We start from the raw sequence: 24,734 nt of genomic DNA, 5'->3' as shown, positions 1-24,734 counted from the left end.
AATCTTGACTTGCAGAAAAAAAGTATTTAAATTTATTTTGTGCACACCCAGTCCTTTTGTGTACTTTCATACATAATTGTGTTTGTGGGTGTGTGTGTGTGTGTACGTCTGCTTTTTTCCATGTTTTATGTTGACATGTGAGATTGAGCATATGTGTGCACAGTGCCACTGCTCTTTTTATTCAGAGCGTGTGCCTCCTGTTAAAGCTCAGTGTGCAATTTTGAATCAAAGCTAAGCAGGTGTCACTCTGGCAACAGACAGATGGGAGACCTCATGCTGAAACTAGAATCCTATCTTCTTATCTATTTCTCTCTCCCTATGTCTGATCTCTCTCAGTTTGCTTCTCTCTCCCTTTTTATCCTTGCATCAGTACAGGCTGGCTTTCACTCAGGCTGCTTTCACACTGACTGAGTTTAGTATGAATCCAAAGGGGGTTTCCCTAAACTGGAAAAACCTAAAAATGTAGCAATACTGTAATATTTTTTTTTGCCTAGTACTGAATGAAGCGATGCATGTTTCAGTCATGCTGTAGTGCAGATTCTGTGTTTTTAGACCACAATTTTTACCTCACAGATGAAACTTTTACTAACTTTACTTAAAATGGTTGCATCATTAGCAAGAAAAAAAGGAAATGCAAAATGCCTCACAACTCATGATTAGATAATAACATGCAACCCCATTGTGATGCAAAACAATATTTGTTTTTTTCTCAAGAGTGGAAAATGAGCACTTGTTTTTACTTCACTGGGGCCCAAATGGATTCTCACGCTTTCTTCAGTTGTGCTAATGTGGCTTGTAGAAACTCATATTATAATAACTGCTCATGATGTAATAAATGTGCATAATGTCATAAAAAAATCCCATAAAAACTGATAATGTAATAAAAATGGTGAGCACTTGCATGGCTCCAACTATTTGCACATCACCTTAATTTTACTGAGTACAGAGGTAGAAGATATTTTCAGATCTTTTACCTCAGTTAAAATACAATGCATCAATCATCTTATTATCTTACATATCATCTATTACCTTAGATATTATGTCTGATAACAAGTTGATATAGTGAATGTAACAAAGAGCAAAAGGTCCATTGGAAACTAGCAAAAATGTATTTTTGCTGTAAATGCATTTGCTGCAGCTGGAATGTTGAAGCTGAACCAAACCAGTAATGTTACACCAAAACAATGAGCTGAAAGATGGTAAAATGTTCCATCCAGCAGAGGGGAAAAGCAGAGTTGGGTGATAATTCTCTATAAATAAGAGTTCAAAAGTATTAATGTACAGAAGTATCAAAAGCAAAAGTACTCTTTGTACACAATAGCCTCTCTCACTATGGAATACTGTCAGTTGGAGTTGAGGTGTGGTAAGGTTTAACAGTCGGGTTTGTCTTGTCACAGATGTTGTATGTCATATATTAACCTGGAAAGTAACTAGATGAGCCATCTAAACTGTGAACGATAAAAACTGCACTCTGTCTTTATGAAATTCAATTAGGTAAAAGCATAAAGTTCCCTAAACTAAGTAAAAGTATTACTGCCAACATTTCCTCGCATTAGTAGCAGCTGTACTTTGATGTAGAAAGCTTTCTGCAACTGCATCGTTAATCAGTAGTAAAGTAAGCACGTGTAAAAGCAGCCCAGCTCTTAGTTTGCCTGTTCCTTTCAGTATCCCTCCCTGCCAGTCTCCCTGTCTTTCTTTTACTCTTGCCCCTCATCTATGGAAGAGGATTAGGGCCATATGTGATTTTTTTTTTTTTAGTTCAAAGTTTATGTCAGAATCCTGAGATTAAACTGACTTTTATCTCAGAATTCTGACTTTAAACTCTTAACTCAGATATATTATTCACATGTGGCCCTTTCTGTTCCGTTTCATATTCTGAGCACCTCTTTCTTTCTCTGTCTTGATCCAACATTTCATCTCACAAAGCACATCTATCTCTTTCTCTTGCACTCTCACCTTGTCCTTTTCTCATTGTAGATCAGCCTCCTCTACTCTCTTATTCAGCACATCTCACTCACATTTTGTATGTGTCTCTCTCCGTAATTTTTCTTGCTCATCAATCTCTTTTTCTCTCTCTCTCTTTCTCTGTCTCTCACGCTGTCTCTCCTCTCTCCCTGATGAGGCCAGCTCCACCATGGTGATGAGACCGACAGAGGGTGATTAAAGTGGAGTCTCATCTGGTGGGAAAACTGACCTCAATCAGAACTATTCTACCAAGAGGATGCTCCCCTCCTCTCTGTTTCCCTCCATCCATCCCTCCTAACTCACTATATTCCTGACTCTCATCCACCATCTTTTATTCTCTCTGACCCGCTCCCTCAGCATGTCATAGCTCCCCATCTCACATCTTCCCCTTCCCGCTTTCTTCTCTCATTTCTCATTTTCCCCTATCCACTCTCAGTGATCACTCTCGATTTGTCATCATCGCCTGTATTGTTCTGTGATGGTAATCTGTGCTTCTGAGGAACCCTAAAGTTTGCTATTATCGGCTACGTGCAAGACATCCTGTATTTACTTCTTCTTCTATTTTTAAAGAAATGTTGTTTAGTGTTCACAGTACATGACACAATGAAATGTTCTCTTATCAATATCCATATACAGTGTGGGTGTTAATGAAGAAAAAGCTTCCAAAAATAAAAGGAAACTCAAAAGCCTTCCAACTGGCACCCCTCCCATGGTCTTGCTTTTACAATTTTATCATAAATTATATAAAATATAATTAACCCATATCTTAATTAGCTCTTAATTTTATTTTCATTACAGTATATTAACCAACATAGTGACAATTTTACAGTCATACTGTTAATTCCCTCCAGTCCAGACATTGTTAGATATACAAAATTCTGCGTGGAATAAAAAAATGTCTGATGTCTGATTTTTTTTCACAACAAAGTACAATTATCTCATTAAATCATTACATCCTTCTCCCTAAATCAAAGAATCCAGAATTGATGAATATGCACATATTTTTCATTTCAGCAATTTTACCACTGGAAAAAAAGATGTCTTCTATTCCGATGAATATGACCAACCGTGACAATATGTTTACAACATGTTGCTATTTATTTATCTATTATTGAAACATCTATTGATTTAATTAACACTGATGTTCTGACACTGGAAATGCAAATCAAACTGACTTTCTTACATATTGTTGAGATTCCCCTTCTAATCTCTTGTATATAATAGAGTTAGTGTACACACATGAAGCCTGTAATTATGCTATTAATGCATTTTGATTATTTACAGGCATAAGTGTCCATACATTGTCTTGTAAACTGAACCGCAGAGTGTCAATTATAAATGTCAGTCAGGCGCAAAGTGTGTTGTCACGGAAATGGAAATACAAACTAAATAAAACACTTTCCCGTTTTAGCTTTGCAATTACTACCATTCATCATAACTGTCAGCCTGTGCTACACTCTTCAGCTGAAAATGCAACATTTATTTCCCACAAAGATTCATTAGCCTGGGCCCACATGAGTGTGTGAAGTGTATGTATGAATCATGTATGTGTCATTTCTGAGGGTGATTGTAATCTACAGTGAATCTAGACGTCGATGCTTCAGTCCCCTTGTTTCCACTGTGGTGATGTAAGTGGGGTAAAAAAAACAAAAACAAAAACATAAAAAAAACAGAGATTCCACCGCCCTCTGTGTCTGCCTGTGTACATACAGTAATGAGCAGGGGATATTCATTTGTTTATTGGTCTTCTTTTTTTTCTCTTTAAGTTTGACCCTCTTATATATTTTTATTTTTAATTAACTAGCTACAGTATGTGGGTACCCTCTAAATGTTCAAGTGCAGAATGTAATACCCTCAAAAACACTACTTGGTTGAGTTGATTCGAATCTTAAATTTGCTGGTGATAACGTTTGCAGGGTGATTGGTGGCATAATGTGTATAATCTGGGATATTGAATTACTTGACCACCAGAGGCATTTTACTAGCTCTGCTGAACCGGAAATGATGCAATCACACTGCCCCCATTTCCAGTGATATTTAAATCCTTTTCTGCGTGGATACTCAGGCCAATTGGCAAATCACTCTTCCTCCGTGCATGCCCTGCTTGTGATTTGATTTGTAAGGAATGTTTGTGTGAGTGTGTTAGTGTGTGGGTGTGCTGTTGTGCTATTTGATGTGATTTGTGAAGATGTGTGCGTGTGGCCATCCTTTGGTGCTTAATCCGCAATCTGCCGTCTGCCAGAAATAAGTCTTTTTTTTCCCCTTCAATGCACTATCCAGCAAAAAACATTAAAAAAAATAACAAATCTCAATTTGCACTGACTCATAACTGGCCTTGCAGTTTCACCCTCATTTGTAGCAAGAACTAAGTTAAAAAATATCAGATTTTTTAGTTTGACTCCACCTAAGTCTACACTTAGCTTTTTGCATAATTTGCTGCTAAGTAGTTTCAAAGTAAACAAAAACTGTTGATCTCTTGTTCACTCACCAGCCAGAGTTACAAGCTGAACAATATCAGTGTTGCCACTACTTGGATTTGAAAAAAACAAAATAAAACAAAATCAACAACAATAAAACAGTAATATTTCAAATCTTGAATAACTTGCTTCTTTCAAGTCAGTTAGCAAAACTAGATAGAACAAAGTCAAGTCACATAAACTATGATGTATGAGTTTACACTATGTAATATTACAGAAATGATTCAGTTTCATATCAAATTATGTTTTAACTACAGCAGAAATCTTTTGTGTGTGTGTGTGTGTGTGTGTGTGTGTGTGTGTGTGTGTGTGTGTGTGTGTGTGTGTGTGTGTGTGTGTGTGTGTGTGTGTGTGTGTGTGTGTGTGTGTGTGTGTGTGTGTGTACAACTTTTAGTAAGATAATTCCCATTTAAACTGCATGACTATAAAAAATTATGATTATTTTTCCTTGCTTGTGTCGCGTGAGTCATCCGGGGGAAGTTATGTTTTTGGTCTCGAATGAGACATTTTAAGAGTAATGACAATGATGATCATGATGATAATGGTGATTGTAGCAATTATGATTACTGTGCCACCTGAAGGGGTAGTACAAGTGTGTCGACAGATGCGTTTTAATGGCATTTATTAATTATAGTCATTCCCTCTGAAATAAAATGTCTGTCAAGCTCTCTCTGCAGATTTGTGCTCTTGCCTTCTGATGTTGATCTGAGTGAAAAGCAGTTGTCATCTGTGCCACTGTTACACCTTCATGTCTGCCTTTTGTCTTGAAAAGGTGCCCTCAGATGGTTCACAGTCATGTTTTTCATCAACTATGTCTGGTGCACATTTACCCTTAGTTAAACTTTCTTGCTCTGAATGTATATGTTCAATCATACTGCAGTGTTGGGTTGTTAAAGACACAGAAAATATATTTTCTTATTTGGCTACTTACTATGAGCTAGGAGGGGCTGTGTGAATATAAATTAATTTCACATGATTTCTGTTTGTGCTTTTTAGTTTGAGCTTTTCTCACTGGTTTGAAGTGGTTGAGACTCAATTGGCAAAAAAAATGATGTCATGTACTTCTGAGTACCAATCAGCATAAAAACTAAATGTAATCAAAAGGCCATTTTTGACAAACTACTGTCAATTGTATCAAATCACACCTAGTGTTCTGTTAAAATCTTAATAAATCATGCATACAGATGTGGTTTTCCAAACTGTAATTCTGATTGTTGAGTCAGAAATATTTAATATGTTAGAGAAATACCATGTTTGGGGGGCTTTAACGTCAATCATTTATCCATCATACTATCATCTAAACGTGACATAACGATCTCAAAATCAAGTTGTGAAGTGAAAAAAGTGGAAATAAAAATTGATGCAGGTGTCAACTTTCGAGACTTTCATCTGGATCCGGACCTTCTTTAAACAAAGTGACATTTCATCTAGATTCAGAGAAAGCAGAGGGGGGAAAAAAAATCTTGTTTTGCTTTAAGGGCACATGTCAAATAAGAATAAAATAAATAATATAATGACAGATGTATCAGCCAAGAGATGCACAATACAAAATAAGTCAACAAGTATGTAAAGGATTTATTCATTTATTTTTGTTTCATTTTGCATTTTGCCTGTGGCTGTTCTTCCACCCCTAGCTGTCTAAAGAGGGGCACTTTGAATTGCAACCCCTGCGGTGGGCTCTGGCTGGGTTGGGTGGTGCTTGGTTTTGGCTTGTCTGTTGTCAACATGGTAGCCAGATTACAAATTATTTCATATCACAGCTAAACAGTAATAAAATATGTGTCTGAAAACATTTGAGGCAAGAAATAGGCCATGTTGTAACAGAATCTTGATTTATATTTGATCTGATAGTGATTTATAATTTAGAAAATACCTTTTTCTCCAATGACTCATATTTTGAAGTAGATAATAAGATAAATGGATTGAAGAATTTCAGCAGGTAGCAGCTTGCACAAATAGATGTAGTTACTATATGAGTGTTACAAAATACTGTAGATATGCTCATAAACAATAATCATCAATAACCCACAAATAACCCATTGCATGCCTTCATCATATCTGTCAATATTTGTGACCACTTTATGGCCTTTTCAAATGTCTCATTCAGATACATGTACAGCTAGATGTAAACACAAACCAGTAGACAAAAGTAGACATGTACATGCACTGACACACCAGTCACGCCTGACAGTTTTCGTCAAAGTGTTTTTCTGCTCTCTTGTGTTGTTTTATGTTTTTGTTCCCCCCTTCATGTGACACACTTGTATCTGTCAGTCACCCTGTAACAAAGACACATTGTTACTGCAAGTCATTTAAAAGCACGTTGTTTGGTAAGATGGGTTCTCTGTAAGAGTCAGATAAAACCATGCTGACCTATGACCTATCGACTGAGATATAAGTGAGACTTTTTGTGGAGAGTGTTGGATACTGAACCTTTTTTATATCACATGGTAGAAACTGTCAAAATCATACTTGTAAGAAGATATATTGGTTTGGACTGTGGATGCCTTATTTAAGCATTAAAATATGTGAAATACTCATTTTTTTTTCCAAGGAAGAAAGGTTGATTTAAGGGTAAGGTAGATAAATATGTAAAAACACTTATTCACAACAGCTAATTCTGATGATGATAATGTCAGGGATAATGTCAGGGTGCATTAATAACGTCTAAATTAGGTGTACAATATTATTTTTATATCAATCAAACCCAGGAACAACTGGTGTAGGCAAGTGGAAGCACAAATAAAAGCCCTGATTGTTTCAGAATTCCCTCTTCTTCCCTTCAGTTTCTTTCCAGGAGCAACCTTATGACTTCAGTGTGAATACAGGAAGAATCACCAGCTCAGTTTGTCCTGCTGGCACTCATGGGTGTCTGGCTTTGTTTTTCAAAATCAAAACAAAGAAGTTTTCTCTTCAAAATCACATATTACCTGAGGACAAGGACTCGAATGAGTAATCACAAAACTAAACGTTTTGGACATATTTGCAGAGACTGCATCCACCATTTAGCGATAACCCCTCCCGATACATTCCTTTCCATGGAGTGGCAATCGGAGTCGAAATCAATTGAAGGTGTTCATTGCTAAATTGATATCATTACGTTTACTGCAGGCTGAATAATGGATGACTGTATCATAATATGGGGAAGTAATGGGACGAGACAAAGCTGAAGTAGGTGAGAGCTATAATAAGGGTCTAGTTCCTGGCACACCCCCACACATGCTCATAAATGTAGAGATGCATGCATAAGTGCAACTGTGGAAGAACACAGGAGCAGAAAACACACTGATAAATGGCGGTGGAACTCGATGCACCTAAATTTTTGAGATATATTTAAGTCCAAATGAAATCACATTTAATCAGTAATCGCTGCAGTCAAAAACAATGTCAGTGTGCTTCTTGTCTGACTGATATTCAGCCTGTTCTCACAAGAGAATATAAAAGTATAGGTCTAAAATTAAGGCCAGGAATGACCTATAGTAATGTTTACACCATCTACTGCCCATACTAATAATGACCTGGAGAAGCGACGCAGTTCAAATGACATCAATATAAGATAATGAGATGATTGGTATGAGACAGGTTGGGTGGATGGTTAGATAATGAAATGGCAAAAAGTGGACTTTGCTGCAGGAGACCATTGTTCATTTCTCTTTCCCAACTGTGAGTGTCATGTTTCCACATGACATAAATAACAAAATGTAACGTTAAGGAATTAACATGACGATGAAGATTGTGTAACTTGTGTAACTAAGCTATCATTTGAAGCCAAACCACACATTTTCCCTAACCCTAACCATGTGGTTTTTATGCCAAAATATAACCTGACCTTAACTACAGCATTGTCACGCTATGAAATGTCATTACTTCTTAACAGTGATGTTTAATGGTTTTGAAAAGCAGCATATTATAATTCTACGGGTTGCTCTGTAGTGCATCACTACAGCCTCTAGATGGTGTAAACATAATTATAAGTTGTTTTCTGCCGGCTAAATTTTTAGACCTATACTGTCGTTTAATAATGAGGATGTGTTGTGACATTAGTTGACAGAATACCAATGTTACACCATACAGAATAGAGACAAAGTAAACTAATTACTGTAGCTAGTCATAATAAATCATAGACAGACACTGTTAATGATTTTTGAAAAGCAATAACCACACTTTATGATATGATACTATACCCTTAATTGGTTTGTATTGATTTTATTATCAGCTTACACTGAAATGCATTTTGTGTCCTTAGCGGCTTTTAGCTGTTATGCTGCACACAACTGGAACAAACTACCAGCAGAACTGAAATCAGCCCCAACTGTGAATATTTTTAAATCCAGGTTAAAAAAACTTCTCTTCTCCTGTGCTTATGATTGAGCTCTTTCAAAGCACTTTAAATTGTAATCTTTCATTTGCACTCTATGTCCTTTTAATGATTTTAAAGCAAATCATTATTTTATGCTGCAACCTTATATTTAATGCTCTATTCTAGTACCTTATTTCTCTCATATGAAATGCACTATATAAATAAAACTGCCTTGCCTTGCCTTGCCTTACACAGCTCAGTTTAAGATGCTGACAGATTAAACATACAGTAAGCTTTTCACAGTCATACACAACACATAAAAATCATAACAATCATACACAACATATACTGTCCTCTGAATTCAGATCTTAATTGGCAGCACACTGATCTTGTTTAAAGGACCAATATGTAATATATTTACTGTACTAACTCATACAACGACCATGATGTGTTATCAGAGATTAAGAAAAAATGCTAAATTGAAACACTGGCTTCTCGGACTATAACACTACAGCCAGTATTTTTCTCTATTAACATTTCCATTCCAAATGTCTGTTTTTGTTTTGGCCTGTTTGCCACCAACACGTACTGTGGTTTGAAGAGGTCATTTCATGTATTTCTATGAGATCAGGTTGATTCCCATTTGAACCCCCCAGGTTGCCAGATATGAAACATTTCAACAACAAACACAAACACAGCTTGCTGCGGCTATGAATTCAACCAAACAAACTGGATCAACTGAGATAGATTCCACTAGACCTAAAAACCTGCATGGGCTTTGAGTCTGGGGTGGAGGGGACAGGAGGAGACAATTATCGCCAATAATCCTATAACAAATTGGGTTGATTATAGTTTAGTTAAAAGTTTTAAATAGACCATGTTCAGTGTCCTGCACTGAGCAGCTAATTAGCTATCTAGCCTGCCAACTGATGCTTTCGATGGCTCCTCAAACAAGCTAAGGCTTTGTGGCTCTTGTGTTGCGTAGCAGAATGCTATCAGGCTCAGTGTGACTATATGATTACCTATGACAACCTATGATCGAACGTCACATTATTGCTGTATTCAAGATTTGTTTTCTCTGGGCGCCCTGGTGGTCGAGTGGTTAGAGCGCATGCTAAGTAATTGCAGCGTCCCTGGTTCATACCTGGCCGGGGACCTGCCGGCCTCTCTGCCAGTTGCTTTATAAATGAAGGCAAAAAAGATTTCATTTTGTGTATCAAAGTAAAGACTCTAACTATTTAAGCAGATAATAGAATAGTATTTAATCAAATTAATTCCAAACTAGGGTGAACCAGCATGCAACAATGGCAACATGAATAGAACATTGGTTTCTGATTTCTTATCAAAACTGAACACAGGATGAGTGATTTACAGAGACAAAATAAGGATTTTCAGTTGGACTTTAATAATTCCACTTTCACTATTGCTACTCTGTTGTGACTGCTGTGCTGCATGGTATCAAACACAGCATCAGGCATCTCTTAAATCAGAGCATTTCCAATTATCAAAAGCAGGCTTCTTCAGATACTGCATGCATTTCCGTGCACTGGTCATTAGTTCTGGCTGTTTATGTTCTTTTATTAAAAAAAACCACTTGTTCGCTCATTTTGCACAGCTGTCAGTTGCTTACTGGTGCTTCTATGTGGTGAAATAAGGGCCAAAACAATTTCATAAAATTACTAACTCTGCAGGTAATGTGTTTTGGATTCAAATGATGTTAGAATTTCTTTCCTTTGCTATACAATTTGTAACAATAACTCAAATTTGAAACAATATTTCAACCTGTTCACCACTAAAGAGAACAGACATCATTTGAAAACAGATTTAAACATAAAAAATAAAGACCCACATTGTAGTGTCAGTATCAAGCACTTTATTTATTACCCTGTACTGAATGCATTTAAACACAATTTATACATAAAAACAGTTACATTCCAAAGTTAATTATAGTAATTTTTGAAAATAGCAGTTTATTTATTTATATCTGTACTCAAATGTACCAAGTGTAATGGTTAAGTAAACTAAACACTCTCAACTGGGTTGTGAGATCCAAAAAAATTCAGCATTTATAGGTAAGCACATCATCAAGGCGTTTAGATATTCAGAAGACAAAACTGTACTCAGATGGTGGTCGTCCATTTTAGGCTAAATTGCTGATCCACACGAACAGACTTAGCAGTAGCATCAATAATCAGCTCCTGTAGACACAAGAAGAGAGAGAGGGGACTACTTAATATGTATGTGTGTATGTATGTTAAAAACAGGCTTAATACACTCTATATATAAAAAAAATGAATGAGGGAATTGGTGACTCTAAATTGTGTGAGGTTTTGAATAAACACTAGAATCTACTCCAGCCCCCCATGAGCCTACACAAGATAATCCCATGTTATCTATGTAATATAAAACATCACGGGGTCCCAGTACAGTCCAACGATGACATATTGTAAATGCCAGCACGATCAAGCCTATGTAGATTCAGAATATAACATCTTGTTTCGTATAACACAAACATAGTCCTCCCACCTCACTGTATTTAAATGACACAGCACCAGCTGCTTACTGCTTCTTTCAAGTTGTTACCCTATCAGACAATACTTAGCGAGATGGATGGATTGTCTCGAGCTGAAAAACCACTTATTACCATGCGCATACTGTGTCATCCTCATTCCCCTTCTCTCCTTCCTTCCTTATCCTTCTTCCTACCCTTGGCTCATCTTTCATTCTTCTTGTTTCTCTTTCACCTGTCTTTTCCTCTCTCCATCTACTTGCAGTGATCCATTCTCTCTCTCAATCTCTATCTCTCTCTCTTTCTTTCTCTCTCTCTCTACCGCACTATGTCCTTCCTTTCCTCCTTCCCAAAGATGGACTGTCTTTTTGTCTCTTCAATATTCTCTACCCATCCTTGCATCCCCAACATACACACACACACACACGCACACACACACACACACACACACACACACACACACACACACACACACACACACACACACACACACACACACACACACACACACACACACCCTCTCTCTTAAAATCCCCTCCGTCATTCTGACTTTCTTCATCTGCAATTCTTGTCCTCTCTTCTTACTTCCGCCTGTCTGTCTTCTCCGAGAACAGTATAAATCGAAGGCTTCCGGGCTTTTCAACCATGGTTATTTATGGAGCTGCCTCAGCTATCATTTTCATGGTTCTGATAAGTGCACTGGATCCAGTACACAACCTAGACAGGAACATTTTATCACAAGCCAAATGAGAAGGTACACATGCTATCCTCTTAAACTTAGCCTTGTCTTTCCTTTTTCTTCTGCATCGTCCTCCATATCACCCATCCTCTTCCTCAAACATGTATAAGTTTCCCTGAAAAGTAGTCCTACACTTTGAGAAATGTGTTATCTCCACCCGCCCTCTGAGCATTATAAATATTCTTCACTTTTCCAACTTTTCTCTGAATGACCTCACCTCTTTTTTCTGTGCCCTTACTTGTATTTTTACATTCAGAACTTTTTTCTACTCTGTCTGCAACCTGACCTTATGATTACAGGGACTGTCCATCAGATGAATTACCTTCTCCTGCCCTGTTTTGGTAAACATCCACTTTACTGAAGGGTTCCTGAATAAAACACTGAATTCCTTCTAGCTCCAGCCTAACCTTGTGGTTCACCTTGACCCTCTGAACCACTACAGAGGAGATTCACACTCAAACAATGAAGTACATTTCTTTGATGTAAAGAACTGACAGTGCCCGATCTTCACCGTGGCTACTTAAAATGAAGGTAGTATGCTACAGTATTTGCACAAACAACACTCTAACAGGGCTTATGGCTTGGCTTCGTGTGTCAGTTTCTCATGATTTTCTATTACATATCTTTCCATTGGAGCAGATGATGGAAAGAGCAAGAGTAAATGACAGTCATTTTACATGAGAGAAGCTTTAAAATTGCTGTCCTGAGTCAAGTCTTTAGCTCTATGTTCATTACAAGAAAGACAGTGTCAGGGGAATGCAAAGTTGATTACAGCTATTAGATGACAAAGTGCTTCACAGCAGGGGTTGAGTTGTGAACCTGACATTTTCTGTTGTAGTGACAGTTTTTGACTGGCAGGGAAATGTTCAATCAGCGTGAAAGCTGGGGCGTGTGCATGTAATGATGACAGAGGCTCACTGAGCTACGCTATTAAATGCACAACGTGCACTATTAAATGCCTAATTCTGATTGTCTTCTTGTTAGGCATTGATTAATAGGTGTATTTTGAAGGTATTAGAGCAGAAATTTAGCTGATTTCTGATGAGGTTCTCAACTCTATATGTATACTGATATTTACATGATTATACAGAGCTGTTAGTTTTTTTCTGTCATCATCTTTGCTGGCAGATGCCTTAGCAGTATTCAAACTTTTTTTTATTTTTTTTTATCAAATGAAGTCTGCAGTTGATTTAAGCAGTTCACTGTGAATAGGGACCTGGAAGAATGTTTATCACTTTTCTCACAGTGTTTTTCTGTTAGTTTGTCAGTTTGTTTAATGGAAAATTAAATACAATAAATACATTAGTAAAAAGAAAAGACAATCTTAAATACTATCAGTCAGTTTCTATCTGCATAATGTGTTTCTATATAGCCCCTTTTATACAGCCTGTTAAAGCAGGGAATGTTGTAGTATTATTCTGCCTCACCGTTCTGTATAAATCGTAGGAACACAGAATGGGGGGCACTGTTGTTCTGCCAATAAGTCAGCAGCGGTAGTCACATTGCCAAATTGATGTCAGTGTAAAAGGGAGAACCAGCATGGCGAGACAGTCAACATTAGACGCTAACGCAGTGGTGTTACACGTCACACCTCTTATTTCAGAATGCCAGCATGCATTCTAAAATCACTTTGTTTGGTTCATTGTAAAAAAGAAAAGCCGGCATAATTAGGGATCTTCTTTATTTTAATACTGTGGGATCTCTGTTCAAAATGGGCTAATGTGTATAAAACCAACCCTCATTTGCCAGAAAGTGGCACTGCATTTATGTTAAGAGCTTTTGTATTCAGAGACCATTCCCTGTATCTGATGGAACAACAAAACTGGATGAGATTACCCTGGATTATGCCTATTTGCAAATAAGGAAGAGGGTGGCACAACAAAACAACAACAAACTCATGTGTATGTAAAGTGTGTGTAATGAAATACATACAGACATTTGGATCGCTACATTACGGCTATTCTACTATAGTAACTAAAAGGTGAGCTAAAATCACTATTGTAATTATACATCCCAAAACTTCTCTGACCTGAGTGTCAAGGTTGTGCTGCGGGGTCAGAAGATGCACTGTTCCAGCCGCGTCTGTTAGGTGTACCACTGTGATAGTTCCACCGCCAACACCCCAAACCTTAACCACACCCAGGGTCAACCGGTCAGCAGCAGCCAGGCTATTGTGTTCAACCCGACTGTTCAAGGTGCTCTGCAAGAGAAAGAGTTGGACACAGGCGGATGCAAGGGAGAAAAGAAGGTTGTTAGAAACTGATGAATGAAATACAAAAAAAAGGGTTTTAACAGTTATGTAGAGAGCTTTTTATTTGTGTGACAGGCAGGTCTGCCAGCCTCACAAAAAACTGAGGATGGACAAACACTTTCTCAAAAATGCTCTCATCCTAAACATCTAGCATAGAGTGCAATAGGCAGCATGCACACACACACACACACACACACACACACACACACACACACACACACACACACACACACACACATCTACATTCAGATAGCCATCCAAAATGGCATACGATCTGCTAATCTGCAAGGCAGCCCCGGCCTCATTGCCCAACTTATCCTCATCTTTTCACAGCTGCCTGTTCATGCACACACACACACACGCACGCACGCACGCACGCACGCACGCACGCACGCACGCACGCACACACACACACACACACACACACACACACACACAAATAGACCCCCACTTTGGCTGTCAGACAGTGTGCCTGTTTTATCGCTGTGTGAAATTGCTTTGGAATGAGCCTGATGGTAGGCAGAGGACAGCCACAGATGTTTGGCTATGGTACCTGTGTGTATGTGTACGTGTATACTGTACATCTGTGCATATGCGTGTGAGTGTGTGAATGTGTGTGATCAAAAGTGTGGTCATTAATGTGTGTTTGTATGTGATTGTGTGACTTCATCTGGCTTAAAAGCGGATGGGGCTCAGCTAGTCCCATTAGTCCCAGTGATTAGGGAGTTGCTGTCATGTCTGACTCAAAATGTGATCAAACTGTGGCCTGAGAAACACTCGTTTCTCACTGAACATACAACACAATCTATCAGGTTTCTGATTTGCGCATGCACAAAGGCATAAGAGGTGCAAACACAGGCACTAACACAGGCAATTTCATATTTGTTTTCCTTTTTATATCTACTTTTTAACTGATTGCTACTTGTCATGGTGCCACATGAACATGAATGTGTCAAGGTCAGTGGGGTGTTGCAACAGAGTTTGTATTGGTTGCACAGTGCAATTTTGGGACCCATTTTGGCATAAAATTGCACCCTCATTTCTGCTGTTCAGACCACCTCTTTTTACAAATGCATGCACACAGAACAATTTTTGTGGCTTTACTCTGCAGACCGCTCCAAATGATATAAACCCCTTTCATGCATAGAAGTGTACCTATTTTTTCGGGTCCCTGTGCAAATTTGAAATACCTAATTAGTTAATGAGGCTATCTACAATAAGGTGTTTGACCCACAGGGTATTATTAAATCTGAGACTGTAGGTGGAGAGCATAGAATTCTTAATGTGGCCTTAAGGCTACATGTACAGTATTTACTGCTCAAAGGGAACAAACTTATATTGGCTAAGCTTCATCAAGCACCCGTGGAGTACATTATAGGTAGAAATCACTGTTGATCTAACCAGTCTGCCCTAATTAAGCTGTAACATACCTAAATCTGTTCTTATTGAAAAAGGCAAGACAGATATGAAAGGGTTTTTGTCATTTTAGAATCAGAGTTTGTGTTTTGCAGACTAAAGCCACAAAAAGAGAAAAAAAAAGCTTTTTGTGCTTGTGTTTGTGATAAGAGGTTGCCTGAACAGGAACGTAGGTGCAATTTTGTGCCAAAACAAGTGCCACAGACACATTGTGATCTGCATAAATACAACCACAGCTGCTCCACTCTAACCAGCTCTGTGCAGACATGTTTGTTTTTCGAGCCACGAAAATACAAAGCTAGTGCTGATAGTGATAAAAGTCAGCATAAAACCCTTCTCTGCTAGCATCTGTCCTACACTGCGCTGTTTTCTTATTCTCCATTCCTAAAATTGTAAAGATAACATAATTATTATAATGTCTCCATGACATGCACAGGAGAGCTACATACTCAATCAAAGGTAATGAGAAAAAAAAGACAATAAAATTGGAGTATTGAAATAAAATAAGCTTCTTCAATGTCTCTGTAAATCCTCTCTACTGAAGCACTAATGTAGTTGTAATAAAGTGAAGTAAAATGTTCATAGATTTAATGAATTGTTATAAAGGTTAATGAAAATTAATCCACTTTTAGATGGTTATACTAACACTGTTTTTTCAGGTCAGTCAACAATGGAGTTTGTATTTCATTACTTTGATGCAGGCATCAAAAGAGAAGAAGAGTTTTTTAAAGGGGAAACTGTCTCAGGCAAAGGTGAAAGTGAAATTCACATCACATCCTCAGAGTTAGACACAAATTCTTTGCTAATGGTTTCCAGCAGTTAGCCTCTGACATCCGCCTACCACAGCTCTGTTTCTGTTGTATGGTAAACCATGGGCTTAAAAAAACAGAGAAATTTGGCATGTAGTTGACTCTTGAACTCACCGATTGTGCTTCAAAGGAGGCCAGCATATAGTTTCCCTTCTGAACCGTGTCTGAGGAGAGAAATTAGAGTGAATCACACACAGTGAGAGACGGATACAATGGAGGGACAGAGAAGAAAGGTGATACCTGATTAAATGATGGTGAAGTGAACACATGACTATGAACACATGACTATTCATACCGACCACAGAGTTCATATTCATCAAATGGAGATGTGTTAGATGAATGAGTAAATCAGATGGTGATTGGTTGAACAAACTGAGCGAATGAAACATTAAGCTGCTCCATGAATGTATAAACAACTAGCTGAGTGCATGGGTGACTCAATAACTACAGTAGTGAGTAATTATAAAAACTCAAACACATGTTGACTTGTCATACAGTTCAGAATGAACTCAAGTCATTACTGGTATCAGCAACTTATAGAATTAGGATAATACAGTGAGTAAAGTAAACAATGGACTAGCTACGCTGCCTAATTGTGTGAAAGATAGCATTAGATGAGTATGTGAGGGTATAGCTGATATATGAGTGACTGACACCATTGATTCAGCCTGACTGACAGCAGAGTGACTAGCTAACACTCTAAAGGAAACTCAAACATCCAAAAAGCAAACATTTTGATAATACAGGTAAGCAGGTGCTACAGCGAGAAGCAAGGCAAACAAAAAGACATAGACCGGCAGACAGACAGGGAAATGCAGAAGAGAGGAGTCAGAGAGCAGATAAAAGAGGAGTGATGGAGAGCATATTTCTAGGCAGTGACACAGGGAATTACTGTAATAGTTTCTGTCACTCCCCTTCTCTGTCATCCCTCGTTGTCTCTCTATCCCTCCCTCTCTTCTTTGTCCCAGCACAAACATGCCTTTTCACAGAGGAGTGCATCTTCTCACAGAAGCACAAATTCTGTTTGTATATCAGTGAGTGTGTCTGTGTGTGTGTGTGTGTGTGTCTGTGTGTGTATGTGTTTGTGGAATAGCGAGGAAGTGGAGAGAGACTTCATTGTTGTAGACTATATGATAAAATATGATAAAATCACCCAATAAATTCTTAGGCAGTAAAAATAACCTCATGTGTTCATACATTGATTTATGACATACACATTCATATGGATCTTCAAAACTGCTCTAAAGTCTTGATTTTGTATTTATTTAATCAAAACTTAAAAAAGAGATGAATTTTATGGATGAACTTCAGCAGTGGGACGGACATGATCTGCTTTCAAAGAGGTTTTCTCACTGAGGTGACAACATTTTTTTGTAAAGGATTGTTTCAGTTTTTCAAATCCCATAACAATACCCAGGTGGCAATATGAACATTGAAACAGGTTTTGCATGCCGTTATCAGTCCTCCTGTTAATACTGACCATTGAAAGATCCCACCCAAATGCATGCACAGTAGGGCCAGTTGTTCCGTACCGTGCTGAAGCATGAATGCCCCCCCTCCCCTGTCCCCCGCTGGCCTGCACTCACATTACCTCAAAGCCCAAGTGTACTCAAGCACAGTTGCCTCCGACACATACGTTGCACAAAAACATATGGACAGTTTACTCTCATAAAACATGCACAGGTGTGTGTTCACGTGCTGTGCGCTGGTAAAACACAACCGAATTAACACAACGCACTATGATTAAAAAGTGCAAGCTTGTTCTTTTGAGTCATGCCTGTGTAGTATGCAGTACTAGATACTTGTGTAAAAAAGACTCTAGTAAAAGCAGACGTACTGATTCAACTCTTTACGCCAGTAAAAGTAAGAAAGTTTGATCACTTCGAGTGATCATTCACGCTCGCAGGAATAGACTTAGTTTAAGTGAATGACTTAGAAGTGGCCAAATGACTTTCTTTAATGAATTTCGTTAGTTTATATAAGATTTGTAAAATATTACTTTTATGAGGGTCACAGAGTCACATACAATAATCTTAGCATTTCATAATTGTGGTAGCAGCCGTGCAGCAGATGTAATGAAGTCCACGCAGCGCGCTGGATGAAAACTAATATTAAGCCTATTCATTATCATGTCGATGGACATAAATTGAGTTATTTTGCCTTAATAATGATAAAATAATACACAAAAAATGGTCAGATTGGGAGCCCATATATGCATAATGTCTCCTTGTTGCATTTAGTGTTGCTTGAAATGACCAGGGCTCAGCTAATGTTGCCTTTTAAAAATCGTTGATTTCCCGGGATTCCTGGGAAAATTGGCTTCTTTTCCCGGGATTTAAAATGTCTTATTTTCGGGGAAAATATGAATCCCTAGTGCGCATGTGTGACCAAGTGTACCGGGCTCAAGCACACCTCTTCCAACCATACCGGGCCAGGGAAGTGTACCGTACTCAAGCACGGTACACTTGCACTCACACTTTAGGCGGCAAACGTGCTTGGGCACGGTACGATTGCCTAGTGTGAGTGCGCCCTTACAATACAATAGATGGGGGAGAAAATCCACAGTCCTCCTGCTGTGTAAAGTGTATCTGAAGCTACACAATGCTTCATTTATCCAAATTAAGTAGATATCTTTAAATGTTACACTCTTTTTAAGGCCAAAAATCATTATTTTGTGACTATTCTTTTACTGCAGCTCAACAGGTAAACACTGCTAGGGGAAACACAGAGAGGGAACTTTACACTTGAAAGACTGTAATGTTGAAAAATCTCAAGTTGATTTGACTAACTTGCTCTTCAGATAAACTTCTAAATACATTTTTGCATGAAAAGAGGGCAGTAAGTTTTGTTCCCCATCACTTACATTTTAAGTGCATTAGAAGATGATATTTTAATGGCCAGTATTAGCAGGATGAATGATAACAGCAAGAAAAATTCCTTTCATTGTTAATATGCGCACTTGACAGTTGTTTTAAGACAAACTTGAAAAATTGTGATAGTATCCTTTAATTTGAGCTTTCAGCAATTTATAATGTGTTGTATCCAAGCCAACTCCTGACATCAGAAATAAATTGACAGGATTCCACAAATCCAGGTCTTTTATTCCTCAAAGGTGAGTCATCACTGTTTGGAAGCTGTGTGTTGTTTCACAGTGCAATTATTTGCACGGAACAAACAAACAAACACCTATTTTGCTTGATGTTTGAATTTCTTACAATTGGGATTTAAGACATTATACCAAGAAATGATCTTCACAAAAGCCAGAAAAGAAAATAATCTTTCCATAAATACACATATTAAAACATCAAATTACATGCTATTCTCTGTTAATGTGGGTTCTCGCATGTTGACCTTTCACTTACCTATTCCTTCTCCATCGTCCCAGAAGACTGATCCTTGAGCCGTTCCATTGTCACTCAGGGCAACAATCAGTCCTAAAGGATTCTTACGACTGAAACAGAAAGGGTACGGAGGGCTAAAGCAGATTGCTAAGGGACACTGTCTATTTTTAACTGTTTGTGAGGACATATACATTAATATTCCTGCTAGTGGGACCCACCTGATCTCTGCTGCTGCTGCACTCATCACCCTTTAACTGTCTCTCTGTGATTATTTCTGTCTTTGTCAATCACACTAACAATGGCAACTCACCTTTTGCTTACAAAAAGTCTTTCACCTACTAAAACACAGCCCATTAGCTACTGTTCAGTCTCTGTTCTAGTAAAAGTGAAAAAAGTGATAAAACTCTCATGCATACCTGTAAAATGTATTGTTCTCTGGTTTCTGCCAGGGTATGATATATCCTCCTCTGATATGAAGGTTAATATGGTCCAAGGGTGTTGGCATGTTGACCATTTGGCCACGCACTCCCACATCTTTGGCCTGATGAAAGCAATGATAATTACATGCTATTAAAACATTAGAAATACTATTGGAAATTCAACCTTGACTCATTTTATTCAGCAATTCCTTTGTGGGAAATTGGCATTCGTGAAATATATAAAGCTACATCATAAACATTTGATGTAACACGCCAAAGGAATTTATTTGCAAACTTCTTACTTCTAGTTTTTTCCCACTTTGTCTTTGGTTCTTTCTTTAACAGCTGTGTGTTGAAGGGACAAGTTAAATGGAGGTAACCACTCCTCTTTGCCATGCTACGCCCCCATTTCAATTGTTATTTATCATGTGTTGTTTGGCTTTATAATGTTGACTAACAGATGGGGAATCCCCTGGCTATAGACAGAGTGATTGGATGTTTGTTTTTTTCATCAAGATGCCTTATGCAGTTGTTGAGTTGTCAGAGATGTTTATTGTTAATAATGTCATTAGGGTTTCTGTTATAGTTGTAATTTTAGTCATTTTACAAACGTAATCTGCTTGCATTTATTTTCATACATATCATTTTTAGACAGACGTACCTCACAGATGCAGTGCTTTGCATCTACAACACATTACACTATAAACAAATGTTCTAGCATGTGCCACATAATACATAATACACTAATCACTACGCTAATGTCAGATATGATTATCGCTGTCAAAAAAAGTACTGCACTTATTTAATGTAGTTTAGTCTTTTGTTGCAGTAAGTGTGCTTAAACATGCATTTCCCTTACCCATCTTATTTGAAGATGGGTGAGGCTTTGAAATCAGTCAGTTTAATTGATTTCATGATTGTTGACTGACATGGACTCACCGTGTGGAAGTCATACCAGCGTGCGTCAGGAACATAGCCATCCACATGTCTGGCTCCCTGTCAATCACATAGTCAGTTAACCAAATGAATGAGTCAAAACAAAACATAGAGCAATACAAGCAGAAGGGATAGACTGATGTTTAATCCTGAAATAGCTGGAAGGTTAAAAAAACAGGTGAAGCGTGTGTGTATGTGTGTGTATGTGTGTGTATACGTGTGTATACCTGGTCTAGGGCAGGGGTGATGAGTAAGGCAGGTCCCCAGAGGAATTGCTTGTAGACGTCCCATGTATTTTTATCATTCACAAACCTGTGGCACATCAGTACAGATGCCATTAAGCTTGACCAAAGAAGGTACCAAGGCTCTCTCCAGTGTACTCATCCCAGGCGACTGTTCAAGTGCTCATTCAGAATTCACGGGTTTGAAGATGCAAGCCACATAACCCTGCCAGACTCACCCTGCCAACTCCTTAAATGCCATCTGTGTCTTTAGAAGTGTCTCTTAAAATGAATAAATATGTATTTTTTTCATGCAGTTGTACACATTCACATCTGGTTGCTGCCAAGTGCAGCCATAGTCATCTACAATTGGGCTCTATACAGTCTCAGTGGAATTAAGGTGCCTTGCTCAAGGGCTTTTTAATGGCAGTCGCAGTGGCAATGAGGGGACTTCTAATTTTCTTAAAATGTCAAGTCTTCTAATGAGCAAATGTCACCAACAAGCTTGTCGAAACACATTGCAAAATATAAATAAAGGATGATTTGCTTCTCTCATTTTACTTACACCTTACTTTCACCTGTAGCTCATAAGGCTGGTTTTGGTGGCAAAATATTGTAACTAAATTAAAATAAGTTGGCCAGTAAAACAACTTTCTGCTTAAAACGTGCTGTGACATTTAAATGAAAGCTCTGCCTAAATTGATTTTTAGTCCAGCAACCACCATATGTAACACTCGGCATACTAATGATAAACAATTGAGTATAAATCAGGTTAACTTTCTAGCAAATCGGAATGAAAAATACACGCAGGTAATAACTAAATGATATGATTAAGTGATTACATGTAATGCTGAGCCATGACATTAATAGAAAAGTGTCTGTACTTACTCGTGCAAGAGTGGTCTGACAACTGTGCTTCCTTTCGTATGAGCCTCAAACATCAGTGTGTACAGGTATGGCAGGAGGGTGTAACGGATGTTCAGGACGTCTCGGGAAACCACGGAGAACTTGGAATCCCAAGCAACAGGATCTTGTCTCTGACACAAAAAATTAATTCAAAATAAGTAATAACAAACAGTCAAACAAAGTAAATAGTAATAAGAAAATCACAATCTGTGTTGATTGATTAACAATTATTGAGTCAAATGTGTTTAGTTTTTTTTTTGGTTTGAATTGCAACTTTAAAACCTTTACATTACTGACCACAATTTATTGTTGCAGCAACTCAAAATTCTTAGTATTTTTATAACAAGATGAAATTGATGTCAGACAGACATTTTTATTTCCAGCTCTATCAAACGTCTTATATACGCACTTGATGAGTACATACATGATATAATGCTAAAAGACTGAGGCTAAAGCTATATGTCCCAAGCAAGGAGTCAGCATTCTATCCAGTTGATGATCTGTGTAGAAGACATGTAACACTCAATTGTTGTACAGAGGAGGGGTTTAGGCCAATCAAAAGTTATTTCCAAAATGTTTTTTAAATATGTATTATTGTATGACATAATATAACAAATTCCATCTAAATATCTGTTTTTTATTGAATTTGTTAGCAACCATTGAATCATTTAGTGTATCAGGTGATCCTGTAGTTGACAACATGCTTTAGGGAATGCAAATCTTAAGGACAACAAGTCAAAATACCTGTACAATGTTTGCATACTGTATAGCAAGGGACAGCTATTTGGTGTTGGACAAAACATTTCAAAAGCCCTGGTTCTTTTCTCTGAGTCAGAAGTACACACAGACATGCAGAGCTATATATACAGTAAATATAATCAAGACAGTATGAATTATATTTACTCTGTCTTGTTTGGATTTCAACATGCTGAAAATGTATAACTTTAAAATGTGAAGAGATGTGAAGAGAGACTGACAGCAACATTAGCTAGTTAGTGGCATGCCAAAAATACTCAGATGGGCTGCATGCAGTTACACTGATAAATGATGCTCCAACTATTCTTCTACACACTGAACTGAGATTTACCTAATTTTAATTGGCAACAAAGTGTAACATCCCCTTAAGAGACAAGGACAGAAAAATAGGACAGGGTGTACTGTCATTTTGTAGATATGGGCCAATCTAAATGTATTAGCTCATTTGCTGGAGCTGTAGTGAGGACAATAATCAGTCTGGTCAAGTACACGCACACGCATTCACACACACACACACACACACACACACACACACACACACACACACACACACACACACACACACACACACACTGAGGACCATGAAGATCCTTAGCTGAAGCGTGTCATCACCATATGCTCTTCCCTATGATACTGTCTGTGTGTGTGTGTGTGTGTGTGTGTGTGTGTGTGTGTGTGTGTGTGTGTGTGTGTGTGTGTGTGTGTGTTTGTGTTTGTGTTTGTGTGTTTCCTGCATTAGCATATAACTGTGTGTATGTTTAAGTATATTGTTTTTGGAAGCTCCTGTCAGTGTATTAAGCAGTTATGTGTATCTTAGTGTGAATGTGTGTGTGTGTCTCTCCTTTCTTTCTCTAAAGAAAAAAATCATACAATCATAAAAACGATCACAGAGAGCAATGAAATGTCAGACACTTTTTTTCCCCAGCAGCAGTTTAGCTGGGTCAGATTTGATCATAATTATTAACTGTAGCCCGGTTACTAAGTACAGGCCTACCAGCACATGATTGAATACAGAACATTTCCATTATCTTATGACCCAAGGAGTTTACAGATTATCATTTGCTTTTCAGAGGAAACTTACAACACTGCAATTATCTGAAAACCCCGGAGTTCTTATACCTGCCTCCCTTTTCAGTAACCTTCCTTTGCACCCTCATGCCTTACAATAAGATGTGTTCACAGGGAAGTTAGTAAAATTATCATACTAAGTTGTATGTGTCTGTGTGTCTGAGAGAGAGAGAGAGAGAGAGAGAGAGAGAGAGAGAGACAGAGAGAGAGAGAGAGAGAGAGAGAGAGAGAGAGAGAGAGAGAGAGAGAGAGAGAGAGAGAGAGAGAGAGAGAGAGAGAGAGAGAGAGAGAGAGAGAGAGAGAGAGAGAGAGAGAGAGAGAGAGAGAGAGAGAGAGAGAGAGAGAGAGAGAGAGAGAGAGAGAGAGAGAGAGAGAGAGAGAGAGAGAGAGAGAGAGAGAGAGAGAGAGAGAGAAAAACACTGGGAGGCTGATCAAAATATTATGAATGCGTGACTAAGAGTTGGTCTTAGAAACTAGAATAAAATAGATACAGTTAGTCCAAGCAGTGCTATATTTGTATACCAGCAGTTCACAGTCGAGTTCTGCTACGTAACACCAAACCCAACAGGTTCTGACAATGTATTAGGTTTCAGGTCTTTTTGTTTCTCTAAAGCTTCTGGC

The 24,734-nt window shown here is 38.1% G+C and overlaps 1 protein-coding gene across 1 annotated transcript in view; it reads right to left on the bottom strand.

Moving 5' to 3' along the window:
• Positions 1-10,682: 10,682 nt before the first annotated feature.
• si (sucrase-isomaltase) overlaps positions 10,683-24,734 on the bottom strand; it is a 68,324-nt gene continuing 54,272 nt past the window's right edge. The window contains exons 40-47 of the mRNA XM_062418773.1: positions 22,272-22,420; positions 21,390-21,474; positions 21,166-21,222; positions 20,224-20,348; positions 19,829-19,917; positions 16,581-16,630; positions 14,020-14,190; positions 10,683-10,940 (exon numbers count right to left, since the gene is read on the bottom strand). Of these exons, the coding sequence (XP_062274757.1) occupies positions 10,863-10,940; positions 14,020-14,190; positions 16,581-16,630; positions 19,829-19,917; positions 20,224-20,348; positions 21,166-21,222; positions 21,390-21,474; positions 22,272-22,420 (804 nt within the window). The 3' untranslated portion in view covers positions 10,683-10,862. The remainder of the gene's footprint in view (positions 10,941-14,019; positions 14,191-16,580; positions 16,631-19,828; positions 19,918-20,223; positions 20,349-21,165; positions 21,223-21,389; positions 21,475-22,271; positions 22,421-24,734) is intronic.

Source organism: Scomber scombrus, chromosome 5 (assembly GCF_963691925.1).
Source record: "Scomber scombrus chromosome 5, fScoSco1.1, whole genome shotgun sequence".
NCBI classification, from domain to species: domain Eukaryota; kingdom Metazoa; phylum Chordata; class Actinopteri; order Scombriformes; family Scombridae; genus Scomber; species Scomber scombrus.
This window is presented reverse-complemented; position numbering and strand designations above follow the sequence as displayed.